We start from the raw sequence: 24,350 nt of genomic DNA on the forward strand, positions 1-24,350 counted from the left end.
TTAGGCATGAAGGGCTGTGGTTAAAAAAAAAAAGAAAAAAGAGAGCCCGGTTTGTCATGGCTCAGAGGTTGAGTGAGGGTAGACCTATGAACCAGGAAGTTGAATTTCAATTCCCAGTTGGGGTACATGTCTGGGGATTGTGGGCTTGATCCCCAGTGTGGGGCAGGTGGTAGCCAATCAATGGTTCTCTCATCACTGATGTTTCTATCATTCTCCCTTTCACTTCCTCTCTGAAATCAATATATATATATTAAAAAAGAAAAGAGAGAGAAACATTACCTTAGCCTAGTAAGGAATCTTCAAAATCGATACCACTACAGGAATGATAAGAGATGAGAAAAACTGATGGATTACCTCAAGTATTCTTCCCAGTTCTTAAATTCTAGTTTTAAGTCATAGTCCTTACTCTCAGGAAACAGGACTTTTCTTAGGTAAAGTTTGGTAAGAACTAAAGCCATGTGGAAATGGGGTTCTTTGGGGATTCATTTTTGACTGCGGCCTTCTGTTGGAGTAGAAGTAGATTAGAATAGATGGTAAGGTGAGCCTTCTTTAAGCAGGCTATGAAATAACATTTCAGTATGGATTTAATAGGAAACATCAAGTGACTGTAATAGCAATGTTCTAGGAAGATCCACTTGGCAAGCAGTATACAGGGGAAGCTGAGACGAGGCAGGAAACTGAACTCAAAGGAAGTCACAGGAGTCCAGATGGGACTTGAGGTCTTAGCCAAGTGGTGCTCATGGGAATTAATAAATGATATTTCTGCTGTGGAGAAGGGAAAAAAACCACACTGGATCTAATGACTTTTGGGGTTGTATCTTTGTGAAATGTTATTTATAAATTTATGATTTGAGAAAGCTATGTAGATTAGGTAATACAACACCAGACACATAGCACTCAATAAACATTTTGGAGTTGTTAAGCATCTATCTTTTTTTGGCCATGCCCCACCTAAGCATCTCTAAATCCTGATGCCCCCCCCACCCCCCGCCATGACATAAAATTCTTATTATTCAAAAAGTGAATTCCTATTCACGTGGAGAAAGCCTAAAAGGCCATTCACTTGGTCTAAACAAATTTCCAAAGAACATGGCATCCATGAAAGAGAAAAGTAAAAGAACAGCTGAAGTACTATTGTTAAAAAAATAGTAACATGAAGTGATATAAAAAATAGCAAATAAAGTTTCAAAACAAATAAGAGAGAACTGAAATGCACAATGTCACAATATATGTTTATATACTGTATATGAGGCCCCTAGAACCATAAGAAATGCAAAAAAGTCACTTCATAACTCATTCTCGAATTGCCCCCCTGTGGGGCACACGCCCCCATGCTGGGAACCCCTGATGTAAAGGGTGTCAGCAGAGCCAGGAAAGCTGTTGCGGTGGCTGAAGAGCAGCTCCCTGGCCTGCGAACGAGCAGCACCTGCTGGTCGCCCAAGGCAATGAACGATCCCGTATTTACAAGGCCAGGCCCAGTCCACAGCCCCAAAACTGTGTAAGGCGTGACCGGGAGGTATTCCCCAAAAGCACGCTACAAACAAGGAGGATGAAACAGGAGTCATCACATTTAACAAGAGTGCTCTTTTATTTGTACAAAGCCTTATAATTTTCTCAACATTCTTCTCTCATTTATCAACAAATTTTTCACTGTATTAATTTAACAAATTAACAGTGTCAAACTACACTTCACTACCTGTCAGCTGCCTTAGAGACAAGCAAAAAAGTGCTTGGAGCACTAAATGGAAAGAGAGAAAAAACTCCCCAAACTGAAGAAAGGTCAACAGAGGAACTTCAGAAGCAGTTAAAAGTGGGGTGGGAGGAAGGTGAGACAGGGGAGGGAGAGGATAAGATTCCTGAGCACCATCAGATTTCCTTTATGTTTCACAGAGGTTTACAAAACCATTTTTAAAAGACATGAGATTAAAAAAAAAAGAATAGAAAAAACACACACAAAAGATTCGAGATTAGGTTATCCAAGTTTCTGGACTGGCAGAGGGAGAAAAGGAGGGAGAATGGGGATGGGGAGCAGAGGAGAGACAGGAAGTGAGACGCACAGAAGGAGAAAGCTGTGCCTAGAAATAAAGTTTGGAACTTGTCATGAATTGGAAGAATGAAAAGCCGCAGTCACAGGCCTGGGACACGGACCACAAGAAGAGAAAGCCTGGGATTTTATACCTTCCAGGAGGTGACAACAGATCCTAAAGCTGTGCAGTGGCAGGCAGGGAGGTGCATCGAGACGAAACCACCTGTTTTGTGAGATCGAGGCACTGGCATACTTGCTCGACTCCGTCCACGCTGTCCTGAGGACTTGGCAAGCCTATGTGTGGAGAGCAGCCCCTAACAGGTCAAATGCCTACAGGCAATACAGAAGGGCCCCCAGCCAAGCGGGCTGGTAGAAGCCAGAATTAACGTTACTGTCACGTGGAGAGACCACAGACTTCATTGTTCTTCCACAGCCTTTCGGCCGATTCCTAAAACGAAGCCGCTTTGATCACTGTAATGAGCCAGTATTGCCAAATACGGTACAAACAGGCGGCCCGCGATCTAAGCCCCCGTTTTTCCTGAGCCTCCACGGCCTCCTGGACCTGGAACACAGCAGGGGGCACGGAAGTTACTATTTTTGGTGGGGGTGGGAGGGCCCCGGGAATCAAAAACGGCCTAATCACACACACAAGCAAATGAGATCACACTGGCTGATTGATCAGTTCAGAGCCCCTCTTGTCCAAAAAAAAGCCACAACCTTCAGACCGGTTAAGCAAAACAGGTCTGCTCCTCAGATGCTGAGCCTGGCAGGCGCTGGCTTTGCTAACTTCTAGCCAGACGTCACGTTCGATCTTCTCGCTCTTCGGCCTAGGACTGCTCTGCCCGGGAGGGAGGGAAAGGCGCCCACAGCCCCAGACTGCAGCTCAGTGGTCCCTTCCGGGCGCCCGTCTCCTCCCGCTCCTTCAGTTGTCCACCTCCTCCTCCTCATTCGGCTCTTCTTCCTCCAGCCGTTCCTCCTCTTCGTCATTGTCCTCCTCTCGGCTCTTGTCTTGCTCTTCCGAATCCGTTTTTCTGTCCTTGTCCTTCTTCTTCTGCTCCGAGGCCTCCTTCTTGCCTCTCTGCTCCCTCCTGTAAGCTGCGGGGGGGGGAAGGCGGGGTTAGGAGGCAGCTCATGCCACCAGCAGCTCATGCCACCGGGAAGGTGTATCGGGGAAAAGGGGAAAAGCGGGGCGCAGGGGAAACACCCCCCGCGGGGAAGCCCAGGACAGACCTCGGGCGCCCACGGACCCGCGTCTGCCTCCCATCCCACGCCTGCCTGCTGGGCTTGAAGGGACCCCCGCGGAGAGAGACACAGGACCAGGGGGGCAGGCAGGTCACGCAGGACAAGCATCTACTTGGCTGAGAAAAGAGAAAAAGGTCACCACCTTCCAGAGCTTCCTTTAACGGCGCCACGAACCGCTGAAACTCCATCTCCTCCATGGCCGAGAGCACATCACTGGCATTCAGGGTCTTGCGTTTCCCTTTCATCGCGAAGTTGTTGGCACTGACACGTGGAGAGAAGAAAGAGGAGGGGCCGTCAGACCCTCTGTCGCCGACTGTGGGCGCGGAAAAAGGGGGCACCCGGGGGTGGGCTGGAGGGGAACGCCCACACCTGAGACGCACGGGTGTCTGTGATAAGGTAACTCTCACCCCCCCGCCTCGCCCCCCGGCCCCACTTCCCTGTAACACAGGGGTGAAGCCAAGTGATTCTGCTGTCGCATCATTTGCAAACATGGGGTGAGGGACGTGAACCTTCCTCCCCGAGGAAGTTCCTGGGGTGTGTGGGTTCCGAGCCACGACCTCCGAGGGGTCCTCCCGGCGCCTCCCTCAGGCCACAGTCCCAGCTCAGCTCCGGCGAGCCCGCCCGCCTCACCAGGATGTGGCGTACAGCACGAAGACGCTGGCGGCGCGGGAGATGGCGCTCCGGGCCTCCTTGGAGATGTTGACGCCGTCCGGGAGCTGTGAGAAGGGCGGGGGTGAGCCCAGCCGCCGGCCCAGGTGCGGCTTCCCCCGCGGCCCGCTCGCCCGCCCCCGGCCCGTCCGCCAGTCTAGCTGCTCACCGCCTCCTTGATGATCCTGGTGATCACGGCATTGGGCAGGTTCAGGTCCTCGGGCCGCTCCGCCATGGCCGCCGCCGGGGCCCGACCTGCGCCTCACTCAGGCCTCCTCTTCAGGCAGCTTCTGCGTCCGGACTTCCCGCGTCGCCACGGTCTGACCCAAGGAGGCTTCCGTCCCGCCCCACGTTGCCGGTGGTGTCCCATACTGCCCCGCGCGCCAGGGCCTCCTCCTCCGCCACCAGCCCCGCCTCCGCCTCTAGTGGCCGGAGCGCCCGACGTTCCACGCCGCGATGGTTTCGGCCCTCCCGGGCTCCCGTTCGGCCCCCACCGACACCCGGTGCCCTTTCCCGAGCTCGTCTGTCTGCTTTACGTCTCCACCACGTCTGGAGCTTTCGCACCACATTAAGTTGGGCTCGCTGGGGCTTCCGTTTCTTCCCCATAGTGCTGTGCGCTGCTGCCCGGCGAGGCGTGGCGCGTTGCCTGGGGAACGAAGAAGGGACGGAGGCGGCGAGGCGGGGCCTGGTGTGCGCGGCCTGCAGACCGCCTCCCGGCCCAGCTCAGACCGACCTCTGCCCGAAGGGCTTCGGCCTCGAGGCCGGGGCGTCTGCTTGGACCTCTCGCAACCGCGGCCCCCGAGGCCGAATTCTCCCACTTCCCCTTTTCAGAACGAAGCGGGGAATCCTTTTTCAGCTCGCACCGGAGCTGATGTCTGTCCTTAATAATTACACCCCCTTCCTCCCAGCTTGGTAATAGTATTCAGGATAGCTGTTCCCTAGAATTTTCGAACGCACATTACTTTGCCCGCATAAGCGCCAGTGCCATAGAGATGGGCATGACCAGAGGTCGGGACTCCATTCGGGATGGTCAGGTAATGAAAGGGCGGCGAGCCGATTGTCAGAATAAGGCAACGTCACGTTGTCATTCAAAAACAAACCCTCTTAAAATTGTATATGTATTTTTTAGTTCATAAAATGGTCCGTCGAGCATCTTTCCCAGTCAAAAACATCACCACAGCTTTACGGGGGGGCTTTTTAAGGGGTATCATATTATGTACCTAGAAATTACCCTCCCTGCCACTCAGTACTAATGCTGCTTCTTGAAACGTTTCACGCCACCCTTTGGTTTTCCTGCTTTTGATAACGAGTTCAGAGAAATATTTCTGTATTATGAGAAAAGCTACAGCAATTTGAGGATAAAAAAAGCAAATGAAACGGCTTCAATGGTAAACTGTAGGGTCTGGTGGGAAAACTCCACGTGGATGGAACAGACTTGGTTTCAAGATGTCAGGAGATGCTCAGCTTCAGTCAATGGCTGTCCTATTAGAATTGGGCCCGCGTTGTCAGATATTTTGATCTCTAAAATGACCCAGAAATCTGGACATTACGGACTATTTCCATTTAAAATAATGGCTCAAAGGACAGGCTAAACAAAGCAAGTTAGAGGCCTGGTGCAATCTTCGGCCAATATTTTGCTATCTTTGGTCTAAAAAGTCTTTTAGAATAGGGCCTTATTTTGTTACTACTGTTCTCCATGCTTATAACAGGTTCCCTCACATATTTGGTCGTTAATAAATGTGTTGAATAAAAGGAAGTGTCTCCTTACAAAATTATTATGGATCAAGTGGTGGTGATTGCATAAGACATTTCTAGAGAGAGATGATAATATTCATTGAGCACCTGTTATATTACCACACGTAAAAGTACATTTTCTCATTTAATGCTTCTACAGTCCTACTTAGGGATTCCCCCTCCCCTACGTTATATGAAGGAACAGGCTAAAACAGATTAAATCACTTGACAAGACCTTACAGACAGTAAATGAAAAGCCAGTGGCCTCTGATGCAAGTTTAAGTTTACTGATTTGCTTTTTGAGCAAACCCAGTAATTTTCAGTGCATAGTTTAGCTGCCTGTCTGAGAATTGGAGCATATTGAAAAATGAAGCTTGTCTTTTAAAGTTTTGAGCCACCTAAAGCACTTCTGTGTCTGTACTTGTAATTTGATAAGGCTTTTTGGAGACGGTGACATATTTTCCCTAGTGATTAATAAAGGGGAAAAGGGAAGGATGCTGATGTTTATTCTGAACTCTCTGCCAGACCTTTTAAAATCCATTAACTAATTTTTGTAATGACCCTGTGAAATAGGCTTGTCCTCATTTTGCAGATGAGGAAATGAAGCTCGGATTAATCCATCTTTTAATAGTGAATTAGGAGACCTTCTGAAGTTAGCCTGCTCCCAAACTCCTGCTACTTGACTTCACACTATATATTTTCATACTTATTTGTTACCCAAGTTTTATTCTATGACCACCATTTACCTATAAGAGTTCAGTAGACACATTTGATGCTTTGAGTCCAAATTAAGATCTGGCTCGTATATAATACTCACTAATACTCACTAATTATGTGGTTGTTTCTCCAGAGGGCAAGAAAGCTGCAAGGTTGACTTTTATCCTAAACCATTTATAACTATGGACTTGCCAGATGAGAGCCAGTGGGATGAAACCACTTGCAACTTGGCTGCTTGTCAGCACCCGCAATGCTGGGCTACTATCCGCCGCATTGAGAGGGGCCACCCTCGAATCCTGGGCTCATCCTACAAAACTTCTCTGGACGTTAACGGTGAATTAGCCAGCCCGTCTCCTCCCTTACAAGATCTTTGAACTATTTCTGTTTGGCTCCCTTCTAATATGTCACATGTTTTCATCGTGTTTGCTTTCTCAGACAAACTCCCCGTGCTCACCATTGTAAACCTCTCAGATTCCTGCTTCCAGGCCAGGAGGCGTCCTCATGGTCATTTACCAGGACTTACCTTCACTAAGCCTCACCCTTTATTGTCTCAGCGTTCAAAGTTTGACTCCAAATTTCAAGGCAGGTAAATTATCATGGAATACACCTTTAAGAGCTTGCTATCTCAAAATTCTGGGTTGACTTCCTTTTCCCGTGTAGAAGATTTGGAGAAAGCTGGGTTTAAAATAAAAACTCCAATTCAGATAAAGAAGTGGTAAATAGGCAGTGGGAAACGAAAACAAAGCTATATATATATATATATATATATATATAATTTCAAAGAGGGAGGGAGAGATAGAAACATCAATGATGAGAGAGAATCATTGACTGGCTGCCTCCTGCACGCCCCACACTGAGAATCTAGCCCACAACCTGGGCATGTGCCCTGACCGGGAATTGAACCTTGATTGGTTCATAAGTCGACACTTAACCACTGAGCAACGCCAGCTAGGAAAAAACAAAGCATGCTTATTTGTGGTCTAAGAATTTGTTAAAATGGGCAGTTTGCTAAGGTGCCATACATACAGAGTACCACAGACTGAGTGGCTTCCACAACAGAAATTTATCTTCTCAACATTCTAGACTAGAGGCTAGGAGTTCAAGATTAAGGTGTTGGCAGAGCTGCTTTCTTCTAAGCCCTTTCTCCTTGGCTGTTGATGGCCATCTTCTCCCTTTGTTTTAACATGGTCTTCCCTGGGCATGTGTCTGTGTCCTAATATCCTCTTCCTAGAAGCACACCAGTCATACTGGATGCGGGCCCACCTATATCACCTCATTTTACCTTAATTATCTTTTTAAAGACCCTGTCTCCAAATACGGTCAAAATCTGAGGTACAAATTAATTTTGGGAGACACAATTCAGCCCATATCAGGGAATATATCATTAACTTCTGTGGGTCATCAGAAGACTGTTCACACATACTTTTCTTTCTTATCTTTTATGTTTAGGTATGACATTATAAGCTCCTGAAGGAAGAAGCAATGGCTTTTCCTTATGAATATCTTACAAAGTTTAGGTACTTAAATAGCGCTGGCTGATATATGAAGCTAAGGGAAAGGTATCTGGAAAACTTAGATTTTTAAAATGTGAAGACCCTGTTGCCTAGAACCAAAGCTCTGGTGCCCTTGCAGTGATTTCTTGTCTCCTGTTTGATTTAAGCAGCTCTTGATTTCTCTTAGGCTGAAGATAGTATAGAAAAGGATAGGGCAACTTTCAGGTTCTCTAGGACTCAAACCCTGGGAAAACAGCAGCTTCTCCCAGTCAAGGCAAAGCCTGTGGCATCATTTGCTTAGTCACTCATTAAAGTTCACAGATATATCATAGTGGGGTCCACTTTCCTGGGCACCGGGGATACAATGTTAGAATAGAGAAGGGCCTTCAGCCTAGTTGAGGAGGCAAAGAACCATTGATGGTGATGCATGTGGTAAGAAGAGTGCCCCCTAGGTGAGTGGCAGCACACATGGAAAGACTCCTAACCCAGGGCACTGCCCTCTGAAATTAGAGCAGTTGAGTGAAGTGGGGGGGTTTTAGTTGGAAGGAGGACAGGAAGAGAGTTCTAGACTACAGAAATAGCACATGCAAAATCCAGAAGGCAAGAGGAAATCTAGGTATCAGGAAAAAAATTCAGTGTGTTTGGAACATAGAACAGAAATGGGAGATGGCCAATGCGGGAGTGGGAGTAAAAGGCAGGGGCCTGCATTATGTAGGACTTTATAGGTCAGGTGAAGGAGTTGGGTCTTTATCTTATATTTTATATTTACTCATTTATACATTTAACATGTTAAAAAGTAAAGTAGCAAGTGATATGAAAATGTAAGAGGATAGTATTTTTTTGTTGTATAAAATATAGATGACATAAAATTTACCACTCTATTTTTTTTATATATATTTTATTGATTTTTTTATAGAGAGGAAGGAAGAGGAATAGAGAGTTAGAAACATCGATGAGAGAGAAACATCGATCAGCTGCCTCCTGCACACCTCCTACTGGGGATGTGTCCGCAACCAAGGTACATGCCCTTGGCCGGAATCGAACCTGGGACCTTTCAGTCTGCAGGCTGACGCTCTATCCACTGAGCCAAACCGGTTAGGGCCACTTTAAGTATTTTTAAATGTACAATTCAGTAGTATTAAGTACATTCACTGTACTGTACAACCATCACCACTATCCATTTCTAGAACTTTTTCATCATCGCAGACAGGAAATCTGTACTTATTTCCTCCTCCCTCCAGCTCCTGATAATCTGTATTACATTTTCTGCCTATGAATTTACCTATTCTAGGTACCTCATATAAGCGGAATCATACAATATTTGTCCTTTTGTGTCTGACTTTTTCATCTAGCATAATGTTTTCAAGGTTCATCTGTGTTATAGCATATGTCAAAATTTCATTCCTTTAAAAAATATTCTTTTGTGTATATGTACCACATTTTATTTATTTGTCATGTTTTTGGACATATATGCCATAGGTACTTAATAAACTTTATTAACAGTGATGTATAGCTGGAGAGAGAGGAGCATAGGCTAAGCAATCAGTTTGATCCAACAGATAGTTGTAAAGTGTTTGCAATGTTCAATGTCTGTCTGGGAGTGGTTCCAAGGAAAAACAAACAAAACTTAAGGAGATGGCGAGATCCTACGTTTATTCAGTAAGTATTCAGCCCAAGGCTTTCTATACCTAAGAAGAAGGCTTTTCCTCATAGCATTCATTTTATCAGCCCAAGAAGTCTTTTGTGTCTCTGTCTCATGTTCATAAACTCTCATTTTCAGGCCTTGCAAGGATTTACCTGACAAAGATTTGATCAACTATACTAATGGATCTCCCAAAGGAAGTCACATATTGAAAAAGGTACTTCCTCTGCATCTTTCTTCACTAATGAGAATACAGTATTTGCCTTTATTTTGCATTGTTCCTTGGCATGACTACAATAATGATGATAACTATCTATTGTTGGGCCCTTACTATATACTAGGCTCTGTGCTAATGGCTTTACATGCTATACTGTTTTCAGAAATCCCAGATACAAGTGGGTTTGATTTGTGGCAGTTGGGCATAGGTGAGAATTTTGTCTTTATCCTACATAGAACGTGTTTAGCTACTAAGTAAACACTGTCATCTCATAATACAAGGATATTAGGGTGCTGGAATGGCAAACCTAAATTGGGCCTTAAGATCACCTACTCTGATGCCTTTCAAACATTTTTAGCTATCACCTATAGGAAGAAATACATTTTACAACAAAAACATCATGGAACAATCCTTACCCTCGAGAAGGGTAATGCACTCTGATATCCTCTGTCCTATTCTATTTCATCTTTAAACAGTGTAGGCTGCAATTCACTCAAGTTTGATTAGATGACCTATGAATTAGTTGCAATTACAGTTTGAAGAATATTACTATGGTCTATCTTATACATTTTACAGTTGAGGAAACTGAGACCCAGATAGGAAGTGATTTGCTAAAGCACACTAGTTAGGGGCAGAACTAAATTAGAGTTTAGGAAGAGAATCCCTTGTACTTATCTACAATAAGAGAGATTTGCTATTCTTTTTTTAAAAATATATTTTATTGATTTTTCACAGAGAGGAAAGGAGAGGGATAGAGAGTTAGAAACATTGATGAGAGAGAAACATCAATCAGCTGCCTCTTGCACACCTCCTATTAGAGATGTGCCCGCAACCAAGGTACATGCCCTTGGCCGGAATCGAGCCTGGGACCTTTCAGTCTGCAGGCCGATGCTCTATCCACTGAGCCAAACCGGCTAGGGCAGAAATTTGCTATTCTTTGCAGTCCTATTGATGCCCACCCCCTTTCTTATGAGATACTTCACTTTTCAGTGTCATGTGGTGGAGAATGTAAGGAACTAAGAGAGGGGGGATAGGTTTGAATGATGAATGAACAAAGCATTTACCTCTTTGACCACTTCAGAACAATAGGGTTAGATTAAATTAGTTTTAAATTAACTGTTTGAATAGATAATACACATATATGGTTCCAAATACAAAGGGCAAAAAAAGGGTTTACAGTACAAAGACGTGTCCCCTGTTCCCCTGTGTCAATCAGTTCATTTTCATGGGGACAACCTTACTTGGAACCACCCCCTTTTTCCTACTAGGGATATGGACTAGATGACTTACAAGGTTTCCTTGAGCATCATCAGTGTTCTAGTATCTTAAGTAGCTAAATGTGAAAAGAGTTAGGACTTTCACTGTTGTGTAGATGCCTATATTAGTAGACAGGCTGTAGAAGTAGAACACTTGCTCTGTCTCTGTCAGTTCCCTCCCTGCTCCCACATTATATTGTAATATCCCCAGAGGACCTAAGTCTTTGGAGCGGAATGGCCAGAATGAGTAGTATTCCTTTAGGTAAGCCCCTAGGTACCCTCCTATGGGATGGGGTTGGGAGTTGCTAAATGCCACCCTCATGTCCCAGGGAAGCAGGGGACACTATTCACTTATAAATGTGCACTCTTCCAGTACCTGTACTGATACCTGGTTTCTTGGAATATTATAAAGATGTTTTGGGGGTTGGAGCACTGTATTTATTATCTTGTGAGCCACTGTACCCTTTTGGTTAATAAGATAATTTAGTCCTTGGTCTTATACTGAGTACCATCAGGAGCCGGTATCTTCAAACCATACATAGGCTTTATATTTTTCTCTTAGCTTGCAGTGCTAAATTTGAATGAGACACACATTCCTCGCCCTCAAGGTGTTAGCAATATGGTTGTAGTCTGGATCCCAAAAGAACCAGGGGCGTCTGTGAGGTGAGTGTCATGTCTAGAACTTGGGGGTCTTCAGCTCTTACATTCTACAAAGCCCTACTGTACTCTGCAGGCCTCCTTCCTGTGATCTTCCTTTTAGCAGCCTCCATGCAAGTAGCAGGAGGCCAAGCGGAGAAGGGCATAGTCTCTAACACCTGCCTCTTGCTACACTGAAATTCTGTTTTAATGCAATTTGAGATTCGTGTCCTGGGATTTCTCTACATCAAATTCTAGGTGGCAGTAAATAGCATACAAGATAGGGCCCATTCTATTTGTGAGGTTTGATTAAGAAACAAACGCTTGCCCTGGTCAGTGGGATTCAGTTGGTTGGAACATTGTCCCATGCATGAAAAGATGGTGGTTTCAATTCCCAATCAGGGTTCATACCCAGGTTGCAGGTTTGATCCCAGGTTGTGGCACATTTGGAAGGCAACCAATCGATGTTTCTCTCCCACATCAAAGTTTTTCTCTCCTCTCTTCTCCTTCCATCCCCTCTCCTCCACTCCCATCTCCTCCTCTCCTCTCCAGAATCAATGAAAAGCATATTCTCAGGTGTGGGTTAAAAAAGAAAAAAGAAAAGAAACAAATTCTTCTGAGTTTAGTTATACTTATAGCCATCAGCAACGAGTGAAAAAGTTTACAGTGAAGCACATGAATCTTTGGTCTCAACTTCAAGGCCTAGCATATAGAACTTGTGTACAAAGCAGAGCATGACAAAGATCACTTGGCAAAGGCCTGAAGCCGGGCTAATATTTAAACTTTGGAAGAAAGTGCTTTTTCTTTCATGACTGTTGAGGCTTTCAGATTCTTGTTAAGCGATTCTTTAGAGATGATAAAACTTAAGAATTTATTTTAATATCATTTTCTTTTTAAAAAATTGATCCTGTAAATGCTTCTTTACATATGCATTGTGTGTGTGTGTGTGTGTGTGTGTGTGTGTGTGTGTGTTGTGTGTATGGTGTAAACAAGTAAAAAATACATAGGAGCTCATTTCCTTTAATATAAAAGAAGCTCAGATGTAGGTGGGCCAGGGCTAATATGTCAGGTCCATGAGGTAATTAGAAACCAGAGTTCCTTCTAGCTTTCTGGGTCATCATCCTCATCCATGGCTACCATCTTCTAAGATGCTGCATGGGGGATTTTAAGGTCTACGTGACTGCTAGGGATCCAGTCATCATCTCCATGTTTCAGGTAAAAAGGAGGAGGAAGACAAGAGAGCAAAAATACTTGAGCACCACCTCATGCTAAGCAGTGAGAATTTAGTGGAGAACCAGATAGATTTAGTCCCTGTTCTTCTGCAGTCTTATGGGGTAGGCATTCAGACATTATCAACATCACCAACTCTGGGCATATAATTGCTAATTGGATTAATGCAGTAAAAGTAAATAACTGGATTGTGTGAGAGAATGAATGGTGGGGAACCTAATTTAGATGTGAGGATGGAGGTATTTTTTTTTAGCAGTTCTGGGCTCCTAATGACCATCTTTGAATACTGAATAGACTAGAAATCTTTATCATCATTCACAAATATCCTTGGTGCTCTTGTTTAAGATGTCTACAAATAAGTTTTGGTTATTCTTATTTCAAGTCCAGCTGAGCAGTATGTTGCTCCCAGCCAGGATTGGAAGAAGAAAAGAAAGACATCTGCAGTGGTAAGTGTGAAGTTTTGGCTAAAGCTTTATATTACTCTGAAGAGTTCATTTCCTTTCAGATATCTCCCCCCTTCTCCTGTTCTCTCTTTAAATGAATAAAAATTTGTAAAAGAAACCCTTAAGAAATAACTACCAAATCATTTTGTATTCAGAGACTCATTTCCCAAACCTCCTCCCTGTAGGAAGGTGGAGAGTACCTTGAAGAGATGTTAGGAGGAACTGCTGAGTATTCAGGGGCTTAGGAGTTACAATGGGTCTGGGCTTGCACTTCTAATTCTACCATTTATTAGGTAAAGGTAGCCTTGAAGAGCCAGAGCTAGAAGGTTTCTATGTCCATGAGAATAATGCCTTGGTCCATTTTGTTCAATGCTGAACCCTGGCCCTAGCCCTGTGCCTGCGCATAGTTTGCCAATAAATATTTGTTCGGTTTGTTCAGTGAATAAGTGAATAACCATCTTGGGGAAAAACCAAACAAAACAACTAATTCCCAAATGATCTGAATTTGGTAACAGGGTGGGGAGCCAGAGGGAAGCATGTGGTGGCCCTCATAGTGCAGACTGGGGAGGGGCTGCTGCTGGACAGGCCTGCTAACAAGGCGTTCCATGTGCCGGTGGTGTTGGGAGGCTGGGAGGTGGGTGGGAAGGAGCGGCCGTGAGGAGAGTGCTTCAGGGAGCTCTTTCCATTGCCTCTCCTCCAGTCGTCCGTGGTTCTCTCGGGAAAGCAGGACAGAGAAACAAAGCTGAGCACTCCAGGGATAACTGTGCCTCCCCCGTCCCCAGTACGCTTTTTTGAGCAACTAAGTCCAGAAACCCTACCTTTCTTGAACCAGTGTGACGCCTTACCTCAGGATCTCCTGAACGAGTAAGTATGATGTGGGCGCCTGCCTGCTGTTTGAGGCTGTGAAGGGTCGAAGCCGTGTGCTCCTCTGAGTAGCGGGGGGAACCGGCAGCCTGCTTGTTCACTGTGTCCTTAGACTTCCCGGGACGCAGTGGTGACAGCACTCGCCACCGTTAATCAGTGCTTACCGTCTGCCAGGCCCTGTGCTAGGCAAGCACGTTACATATAGTCTCTCATTTAACCCCCCCCTGTAGGTAGACCAGTTACTCTTCTCTTTTTGTAGATGAGTTATGGATAAATGGGAGGCAGGATGGAAAACTTACCGGCTCTGTGAATTTTTTTGTACTTTATTTAGCCTCTTTAAGCTTCGTTTTCCTCATTTGCAAAACGGGGACAATAACACTTGTCCTTAGGGTGTCGTGAAGATGCACTGGTATAAGGCACACAGCCTGACCAACTGCAAACACTTCATCCATGTAGCTGTAATGATCATAGCCGCATCGGAAAGCTGTTAGTGAATGAGTACCTGTTGGTACAGACCATTCAGACCCAAAGCGGACATTTCTTCAAATTTGGAGCCCTTTTCATGTTTCACCTCAGCCACACTCTCCAGAAAAGCTGTTGCTGATTGCCCGGCTGTCTCTGTGCCCTTCAGTCTTTTGTTAGATGAAGGGGAAAGGTCGCCTTGTCTGGAGACGAAGACAGGATTGGCCACGAGGAAAAAGAACCCCCTGAAAAAGAGCCGACCCGAGAGCGCCATTTCTGCCCAAATGTTTCTATCTGTGCACCGCCTCACCCTGCAAGTAAGAGTTAGGGAGCCTCAGAGCAAGATGTCTACGTGCAAACCCAAGCGCATCCATCTGCAAGGCGGGAACAGTTGGCTTTTGTTTTCTGCTTTCCCTCCTATCCTTCCACTCTGGACCCAAGCCCCACAGAAGGACTGGGCTCTCTATAGGTGGAAGCAAATGTATGGGGAGGGGTCTGAGAAGAGCAATGGTCTCTATTTCTTCTGCACTTCCTTTCCTGTACCTTTCTTCTCTCCAGAGCCCCTGGCACAATGCCGCACACACCAGGTTCTCAAACACTGCATGATGATTAGACAGATAAATGCATTTGGGGGATCCATTTGGGGAAAGACCTGTGTTTTCCTTTTTCTCTCCAGAGACCATCATTGAAATATCCTGCACATTTGAAGAAATTATATTATAACCTGAACATAGAAGATAGGCTTTCTAGTGCTGCCAGATCTCCAGGTACCATTCCTCCTCAGCCCACAATTCTCATACTTGTTCTTGGGCCAAATTCAGTTATGTTTGTGGCCAGTCATACAGGGTCACATGTAGAACTCAGGAAACGGCAATTTCAAGAAACAGCCACTACCACCACCACCACCACTACCCCGGCCTTGGCTTGGTCCTGACCAGAGAGAGAGAGTCGCCATTGTAAAGCAGGGCTCAGCCAGCAGCCCAGCGGGAGGTGGGAGCTATCAGGGAGAAGAGCATTGAGCGGGTTCTCTGACCTCCAGGTCTTCGGAAGCAGCAGCAGAGGAAGTTGAAGACACCTACGAAGAAACCGAAGAAACCGGTAGAGTGGCAGTGGGGGAACACCTAGGACTTGCTGAGACTGCGATACGTGGGTGCAGCCTGGAACGGGCAGGGATGTATGAGAGGCGGGATTCTCCCTGTTCTCTGTCTGGTTGTAGAACTTTGTAGATACAAAGTTCCTATTTGGTTGTGGATATTAACTTCCTTCTTTTAGACTTTTTTTTGAAACGCTTTCTTCACTTCTAAAAGTTCTAATTCAGTCCTCATGTGGATTTCAGGAGGCTAAAAAGAAATCCAAGAAAGATCCAAGGAGCCAGAGCACTTCGCATAAATCTTTAGGTACTGTGGGTTGTGACCCATGCTATGGTAAGGAGAATATGGGTTGAGAGTGACAGATCCGAGGATAAAGGCAAGGGCAGGAAAAGCTGACTGTGTTTGTCATTTGGGAACCTGCCTTTGGCTTGGCTATCACCCTTCCATCAAATATTTACTAAGCAAGCAAGCTGGGCCAGGTGTCTGCTTCCCATGGGATTTGAGAGAGGGCCGTGAGCATGAGTCAGAGCCATCTCTCAGGTCCTGCTTTAGAAAAGACAGAGTGGTGTGAGGAGGATGAGCAAGCCCACGTTACTGGAGAGAAGACCTCTGTGGGTCAACTGGTCGATGAAGCAGAGATCCGGGGCCCCTCACTGAAGCCCCAAGAGAGTTCTAAGGAAGCGGAGTCCAGGGCCCTCTGCTTCCTCTGCCACAAGTTAGTCTCTGCAGCCTCAGGCTGAGATCAACATATTATCTAACCCCCCCCCCCCCCCAGGAGGCAGTTAGCAGATTCTTGACAGGCGGTCTTTCTCCTCTAGTGTTCATGCTGGTGATAGAATGTGTATCTCATCTTTTTTGGATTTCTTATGTCTGAGCTGAAAGATATACTTACCCCTGTCCCTCTGGCATTTCTCAGCTTGAGTGCAGAATGGGAGGGAAGGAGGGAGGAAGAATCCCCCTAAACCTGGACACTACCAACTGTAATGCGAAAATAATTGTTTAACCATTAGAATTCACTCTCCAACCTGGGGCACTGGGAGGGCTCAGGTGAGGTGTTCACTGGAAAGAAGACATTTCAGGACTAGCTGGGGATAAAGCTGATGCAAAAGACTTGTGGAACTTGAGCTTTTTGGGGGGTGGGGTTTCATTTTCAAAAGCCAATATGGGTACATTAGGTATGGTGCAAGAAGGTCAGAGGAGTATTCATAAACGGAAAGGTAGAGGTAGGGACTCTTGCTGCTGTGCTGTGCAGATAGCTGCCCCTTAGGTTTCTTGGAGGAATCCTGGGTCTTTCACTTTACCTTAATCTCTACTTCTGTAATAGCTATGGTCAGTCACAGGTGAGCAGAATCACAGCTAGAACTCAGGAAGCCTAACTCCCTGTTAGCTGCCTCTGAGGTCCTGTCTTGTCCTGGATAGGGAGTCACTTGTAGACTAGGGGTCCAACTAGAGGCCCAATAATAGGATATGCAATACAAATAAGAAGAGAAATGAGCTGTCTTTGTGGTCACTAGGTCACAGAACTCTACCGGGCGGGGAAAGTGACAACAATCAGCAGCCGCAGATGGAGAAGAATGGGCCCATCTTGAAACAGGTGAGTGTCTGAGCTCTCTTCTGCTAGGACCCGGGTTTAAGTTATCTGCTGTTTAACAAACCACCCCAAAGCTGAAACCTTAGTCGTTTGTTATTTCTCATGATTCTGTGGGTTGACTGGATAGTTTGTGTAGTCTTGCTTGATGTCACTCATGGAGCCACCTCCGGCTGGGCTGGGACTGTTGGCCAAATGGCCTTGGTTCTCGTAATGAGTTCTCTACATGTAGCTAGTTTGGGCTTCTTGACAGCATCATAATCTCATGCGAGCACTTGCTTAAGGGATGGACCTGGAACTGGATCGGTGTCATAGTGCCACATTTTACTGGTCAAAAAAATCACAAGTCTAGCCCAGATTCAAGAGGAGAGGAAATAGACTCCCTCTCTTGATGGAAGGAACAGTATGTGCCTACAGGAATGGGAGGAATTGTGGCAGCCACCTTTGGAGGCAATCTCCTCTTAGCTGACAACTGGGAATGGGTAAAAGTAGGTTCTGGCTTCATCTGGTTAGTCTGGAGGGCAAAGAACATGTGATGCAAGCTTCTCTAGTCTCAGGAGGTGGGATTTTGTCCTGTATTAGATGTTAATTTTCTAAGAAAAGCCTCACTTAGAAAAAATCATTTGTTTCCTAAAGTTTCAAGTTTCCTTATACTTACTCCAATGAATTTCAGGATTCCACAGAGAGACCACAGGTGGGCAATGCTGAGAACGACCTGGATTCCTTCTCCAGTAAGCAGAGTGAGTTACTAGCATGGAGGAACTTTAGGAAGTGTCTGAGGACAGGGAGAGCTGAACCTGTGTTGACCAGGATGGTTCACATCCCTGGATGACACAGTTCTCATCCTTCAGAAGGGTCTCGAAGACACCCAAGTCCTTCCTTTTCTGTCCTCCATTTGTCACAGCTAATTGGGAGAAGGCTACAGATACAATTAATGGCTGGTCTTCTTTTAGATCCTGAGTTATCCAAGACAGAATCCAATAACAAGGACTTCCTCAGATGGAGGAAGTGCCAGTAGCCCAAGAGGAGCTCTCCAAGGACCTTTCATCCAGTATATCTAGAGCAAGTTGGAATCCTGAGCTCCATATAATGAGGATTTTTCAGACTGCTGATAATGAGGCTGAGGAGAACCAACTCTCTGGGTTGCAGAATAAAGTGTCTCCAGAGACATAGGTGGAAGGCGTCACTGGGGCAGCCTTATTCCACAGCAGGATGCTTAGAGATCTTAGGACTGTGACCTTGGACACAGGGTTGAAAGGAGTGGGGACTTCTCCCTGGGGCCTTTACCAGGGCCTGGGCTTAGGGAGTCTGTATTCTTCATTTACCTTTACTTGCCTCTAAGATAAGTGAGGAAGAAAGAGCATCACTCCTTTTAAACTTGGATTGTTTCTCTTCCATTAGGACCAGAATAATTTCATAATTAAACATAGTTGCTGCTTAATCAAAAGAAAAATTCTCTGTTTCTGGGACGGGGAGAAATATTTCTTGGTACTTTTTCTGGGTCACTTTATCTCCTCTCGGAAGCTCTGAAAGATTTCCAGTTGTAGGAAGAGGTTGACCTGAGGGAATCCCTGCTGTGCTCCTAGTTTTCCCTGTCAGTCTCTGGAAATGGTTCCTTTTGAGGATGGCATCCACGAAATCATCCAATAATCTTTGTTGTGTTATGTGTAATATTCCTATGTACTAGTATGTGTACAGGACTCCAATTAACCAGAAAGAGTCTGAAAGCTCCATTTTCTAAGTTACTGAATCTGCAGGATCGTTTCCCTGATACTCACAAAAACTCAGAATTTCAGAGTCTCAGAATTGCTTGAACTTGATTTTTGCAAAGAGGTTTTTCATATTTTTGTCCTTAAACTTTTTTTTTTGTCCTTAAACTTTTTAATATGGAAACATTTCTAGGAGTCTGAAAAGAAAACCAATTGACACTCGCCTTTGAAGGCAAGCGTTGCAATAGCGCACTATTGTGGACATTCTGAGAATAGCACCCTAGTAAGGGAGGAGTTGCAATAGTGTTAACTCCTAAGGAGTTAACAAGGCACCTTGTTTCAATGCCTCCATTTTTTTCTGTCTGGGTCTCATTGCAGAAATCTTGGACAATTCTTAAAAGGAGAGGGGTTTTAAGACACCGATTTGCTGAAGGCTATGCTGAGGCCATCCCTACAGGGGAATAATTTCCTAATTTCTTTCCATGTCCTTCTCTATTAAAAATATAAATGCCCTTCCTACCCTAGTATCTTCCTTTTCTGCCTCCATTGGGTAAGAAGAATCCTCTGACTTTGGCTCCCAGTAGAACAGTGGTTCTCAACCTTCTGGCCCTTTAAATACAGTTCCTCATGTTGTGACCCAACCATAAAATTATTTTCGTTCCTACTTCATAACTGTAATGTTGCTACTGTTATGAATCATAATGTAAATATCTGATATGCAGGATGGTCTTAGGCGACCCCTGTGAAAAGGTCGTTTGACTGCCAAAGGGGTCACGAATCACAGGTTGAGAACCACTGCAGTAGAACATCTTTTTTGAAATTCCCAACTGTGCTCCACCTTCCAGGAGGGAAAGAGGGTCAAGGTGAGTGGGTAGGATGTGTGGGGGAAGCCTGCTTGTAAAATGGCTTTTGGAAACTGTACCTGCTCTGACCTTTGTCTAAATTGGTTCCAATGATCATTCAAATTCCCTGAGCTGTTTGCAGGACATTCCTATGTAATCACAAACACATCCACGTGGGCATGCAAACCTGTGCAGCTTCAAGATGGTCTCTGCAAATACACGGGCACGAGCAATCAAATACGGAAGTGTGGACCCAATACAAGCATTCACCCCTAAGTAGGCAGACAGCATAACCATAGACCCACAGACCCAGCTCATCACACACATAATCAGATGGTCAACTGCAAACAAAATATCCCTGAGGTCAGAGGGTTACGATCATTCACATACCCCTGTTTAAGGAAGCTCACAGCACCATGACAGCTACTGCGACCTGTCATGCACATTCATGCTTTCAGTGACATGTAGGCTGTTAAACACTCTCTCCATGCTAATTCATGCAAACTAGTCATGCCCAATCCTCTCTCTGGTCACAACATCACATCTTCGTGCAAAGCCTTGGGGGCCCACAGCCTTGCACCTTTATGCACATGGCTACCCTCACATAGGCTCATGATGGATCACAACAGGGAAGTGCCACCCTAGAGGGAGGCACATCCATTTCACATGGTCCTACCCCCTCAAAGGCATCATTGTACACACAATCGCAGCCTCACACAAGCAGCACATACTCTCACACTCACACATATGACTCCTGCTCTCAGTCAGACACAGGAAGACAGATCTGCAGACTCTCCAGCCTGGCTCTTGGCTCCAAGTGTACTTGGTGGCCTTTCCACATCACAGGAGGTGACAGCAGGAGGGGGCAGGTGTAGCCTGTCACTGGAGGGTCCAAGGAGGGAGTTATTGGCCACACTTAGGGGTTTGAGGACCTGGGGAGCACCTTCTGTGCAGAGGCAACATCCCCCTTCCCCTGGCCCTCACCCCTGGGGCAGGAGACAGCTGGGCTGTTATCTTCCTCTCTAGGGCCCAATTTGATGGGGGAGAGGGTGGTTGGTGCCACTTACAACTCAGGGGACATGTAAGAGACCAATGCATGGTGAGGCAGTTGCTCCTCAAGTCTTGTGAAGTCTAGAGTGAGTGTCAGGCTTAACCCTAGTCAGTGGTTCCCGACCTTTCTTTGGCCATGCCCCACCTAAGCATCTCTAAAATCCTAATGCTGTCCCCACCCCCCTGACATATAATTCTTATTATTCAGAAAGTGAACTATTCACATAGAGGAAGCCTAAAAGGCCATTCACGTGGTCTAAAACAAGCTTCCAAAGAACATGGCATCCATGAAAGAGAAAAAGAAAAGAACGAAAGGACAGTTGAAGTACTGAGGAAGAAATCACCAAGAAATTGTTAAAAAATAATAATATGAAGTGATATGAAAAATTAGCAAATAAGTTTCAAAACATATAATAGAGAACTGAAATGCATAAATATGTCAATATATATTTGTATACTGTATATGAGGCCCATAGAACCATAAGAAATGCAAAAAATTCACTGTTAATAACTCATTCTCCAATTGCCCCTCTTAAAAATCAAATTGCTCCCCTTGTGGGGCGTGTGCCCCATGTTGGGAGCCACTGCCCTAAGTAGAGGGACTGGAGCCCAGGGTCTATAGCAGTAGCTTCTGGGGCCAGCCCTCCTGTCCCTCAGCTTTTGCTGACTTATTGGAAGTGTAGGAATGTGGGAGGGATTGTGCCTCTGGTGACGGTGGCAATATGTATGACTGTGTGTGTGTGTGTGTGTGTGTGTGTGTGAGTGTGACTGACCGTGTGTGTGACTGTGTGTGACTGTCACTGTGTGTGTGTGTGTGAGACTGTCACTGTGTCTGTGACTGTGACTGTGCGTGACTGTGACTGTGTCTGTGACTGACTGTGTGTGACTGTGTCTGTGACTGACTGTGTGTGTGACTGTGCCTGTTTGTAAAATTGTATTCTTGGTGTAGAGAGAGTGATCATGTCACTACAACCAAATATATCCATGAGCTTGAGCAAGTGTCCACGTGTGCAGCTGTGTCTGTGTGGGCGACTGTCCCTATGACAGTATTTCTCTGTGCATGAGTGTTTCTGACAGGGGACTGGATCTGTGTTGGAGGGGGTGTTTCTGTGTGTGCACTGTGGCGTAAGGGAATGTGCCTGTGTGTAGCATTGTGAGTGGGCACGGCTTTGCCTGACACAGTGTCAGAACAAGCATGAAGGCTGATTTTGAACATGTGAGCTTCCATTTTTTCTTTATTGATTAAGGTATTACATATGTGTCCTTATCCCCCCATTGGCCCCCCACACACGCTCCCCACACTCATGCTCTCACCCCCTGGTGTCTGTGTCCATTGGTTAGGCCTATATGTATGCATACAAGTCCTTTGGTTGCTCTCTCCGACTTACCCCCATCCTCCCCTACCTTCCCTCTGAGGTTTGACGGTCTGATCGATGCTTCTCTGTCTCTGGATCTGTTTTTGTTCATCAGTTTATGTTCATTATAGTCCACAAATGAGTGAGATCATGTGATATTTATCATTCTCTGACTGGCTTATTTCGCTTAACATAATGCTCTCCAGTTCCATCCATGCTGTTGCAAATGGTAAGAAAAATGGAACTCCCAGTAATCCCACTTCTAGGAATATATCCCAAGAAACTAGAAACACCAATCAGAAAGGATATATGCACCCCTATGTTCATAGCAGCACAGTTTACCATAGCTAAGATTTGGAAACAGCCTAAGTGCCCATCAGATGAGTAGATTAAAAAACTGTGGTACATCTACACAATGGAATACTACATTGCAGTAAAAAAGAAGGAATTCTTACCATATGAACTTTCCATGGTTCCCTATTGCCTCCTGAATAGAGTCCAAAATCCACTACTTGATATCCAACCCATGTGCTGTCCTCCTGTTCCCAGATCCTCCATCCTCAAACTTCCTTCCACTTCTTTCCCTCTCAAGCCAGTTAAGTGGGTTTCCCTTGTCTGCTGCGCAAGCCGAGCTCATCTGCCCTCCTTGCCCTTGTGTGTGTGGTCCTTCATCCATGGAATGCCTCTTCCCTAAAGTCCACCCACACACTACAGGGGCAAGTAACCCAAATCAGACTCCCATCTTCCCCACCCAAACTGCTTTTGTCTTTATTGCCTGTCTTCGTAAGTGGTATTCAAGGAGGTTTAAATGGGAAATCCATATCAGAATTAGCCTCATCTCAGTTACCATCTGGAGAACCGAACAGGGGACCAGGCAGGAGCTGACCTCTGGCTCTGGCCATGCTCCACGTCCCCTTGGAAAAGCCTGCCGGTAACTCCCAGGGTGCATCCTGTCCCACATGGAAGGGCTTCTCAGGCAGAATGCAGGGCCTTGGGCCCATTTGTATGTAACTGACTCAGAAACACAATCTGTCAAAATTGTGAACTCGGGGATGAAAGGTGCAAGAGCAGTGGGTCTGAAAGGTGCAGTGTGGCCTCAGGCTTGGGCACTTTGCCCAAGAAGCCGGTGTTGTGGCGTTCCCTCCCCCGACCCCACCTCTGCCTCGGGGTGTTGTCATCCTCACACGTGCAGTTTACCCTACCTGAGCACACGCGCATGTAAGCATGCTCATAATGCCGAAACTGAAACCCACAGGGAACCAACTCCACCCTAAGCGTGAGGAAACATGAACCATTATCCATAATTTTACATAATTGTTGAGTTAAGGCTCCAAACATGCCAATTTGACACTTAAAATGCTCTTTGTATGCCCAACTCTCATCTAGTTCTGAACTAGGGTGACCATCACAATAACTAGACTCTGATTTAAACTTATCACAAACATTATCCACATGCCAACTTAACTTAAGCCTAATGGAACTAACACGAACTAAACTCTAGCTGAAATTTAATCTAGCAATAAAACTAAAACCTGAACTCCAACCTTAATTAGTCCTGCACTCTAACACTAACCCTAAAATATTTCTAATAGGAGCTCAAGTTTATCCAAACGGTGACTCCTAAATGTACCTCAAACCTACTATGAATGAAAATCAACCCAAATCCCAACATTTTCACAATGTCAGCCCAATCCTAAAATTTCCCAATTGCTTTTAAATTCTAAACCTAACCCTGGCTCCACTGTAACCCTAACCCTAGTCATAGCCATCACCTCAACCCTAAATCCTAACCCTATTCTCACTACACCCATGATTCTGATCCTGTCCTGACCTCTGCATTAGGCCTGAGCTTATCTAACCTGGGCCAAATCCTAAACCCACTGTTGGGATTTTAGGAAGGAGCTTGTGTGTGTTTGGGTGCTGTTCAGCCATTTCCCCGAGAGATGCAAGACAGACTAACCCGCAGGGATTTCTGCCTCATCGGAGTCAGTCCCATTCTTTGGCAAGTGGGTTCTGGAGATGTTTTCTTGGGGTCAGAGAGGGCAAGAGAGACCCACTGGTCACGAAGAACCTTAAAAGGACGAGACTAGACACACCTGCTTCCA

The 24,350-nt window shown here is 45.6% G+C and overlaps 2 protein-coding genes across 2 annotated transcripts; one reads left to right on the forward strand and one right to left on the reverse strand.

The window, feature by feature from the left end:
* Positions 1-1,564: 1,564 nt before the first annotated feature.
* Positions 1,565-4,495, reverse strand: POLE3 (DNA polymerase epsilon 3, accessory subunit). The gene is made up of 4 exons (XM_081103335.1): positions 4,086-4,495; positions 3,899-3,984; positions 3,411-3,529; positions 1,565-3,121 (listed from the first exon to the last, which is right to left on the reverse strand). Exons 1-4 carry the CDS (start codon positions 4,149-4,151, stop codon positions 2,949-2,951), a joined length of 444 nt encoding a protein of 147 aa, XP_080959461.1. The 5' UTR covers positions 4,152-4,495; the 3' UTR covers positions 1,565-2,948.
* A 2,054-nt stretch (positions 4,496-6,549) lies between these two features.
* LOC308527753 (uncharacterized protein C9orf43 homolog) lies at positions 6,550-18,728 on the forward strand (the record flags this gene model as incomplete). Its single annotated transcript, XM_081103154.1, has 13 exons — positions 6,550-6,700; positions 6,803-6,953; positions 9,641-9,719; positions 11,538-11,638; positions 13,224-13,287; positions 13,985-14,148; positions 14,780-14,927; positions 15,287-15,377; positions 15,650-15,708; positions 15,947-16,007; positions 17,216-17,295; positions 17,963-18,029; positions 18,243-18,728. The coding sequence occupies 13 exons, from the start codon at positions 6,550-6,552 to the stop codon at positions 18,305-18,307; spliced, it is 1,281 nt and encodes a 426-aa protein (XP_080959280.1). The 3' UTR covers positions 18,308-18,728.
* Positions 18,729-24,350: the final 5,622 nt, after the last annotated feature.

The sequence above is a fragment of the Myotis nattereri genome, assembly GCF_964212035.1.
Source record: "Myotis nattereri genome assembly, chromosome: 12".
Taxonomy (NCBI): Eukaryota; Metazoa; Chordata; class Mammalia; order Chiroptera; family Vespertilionidae; genus Myotis; species Myotis nattereri.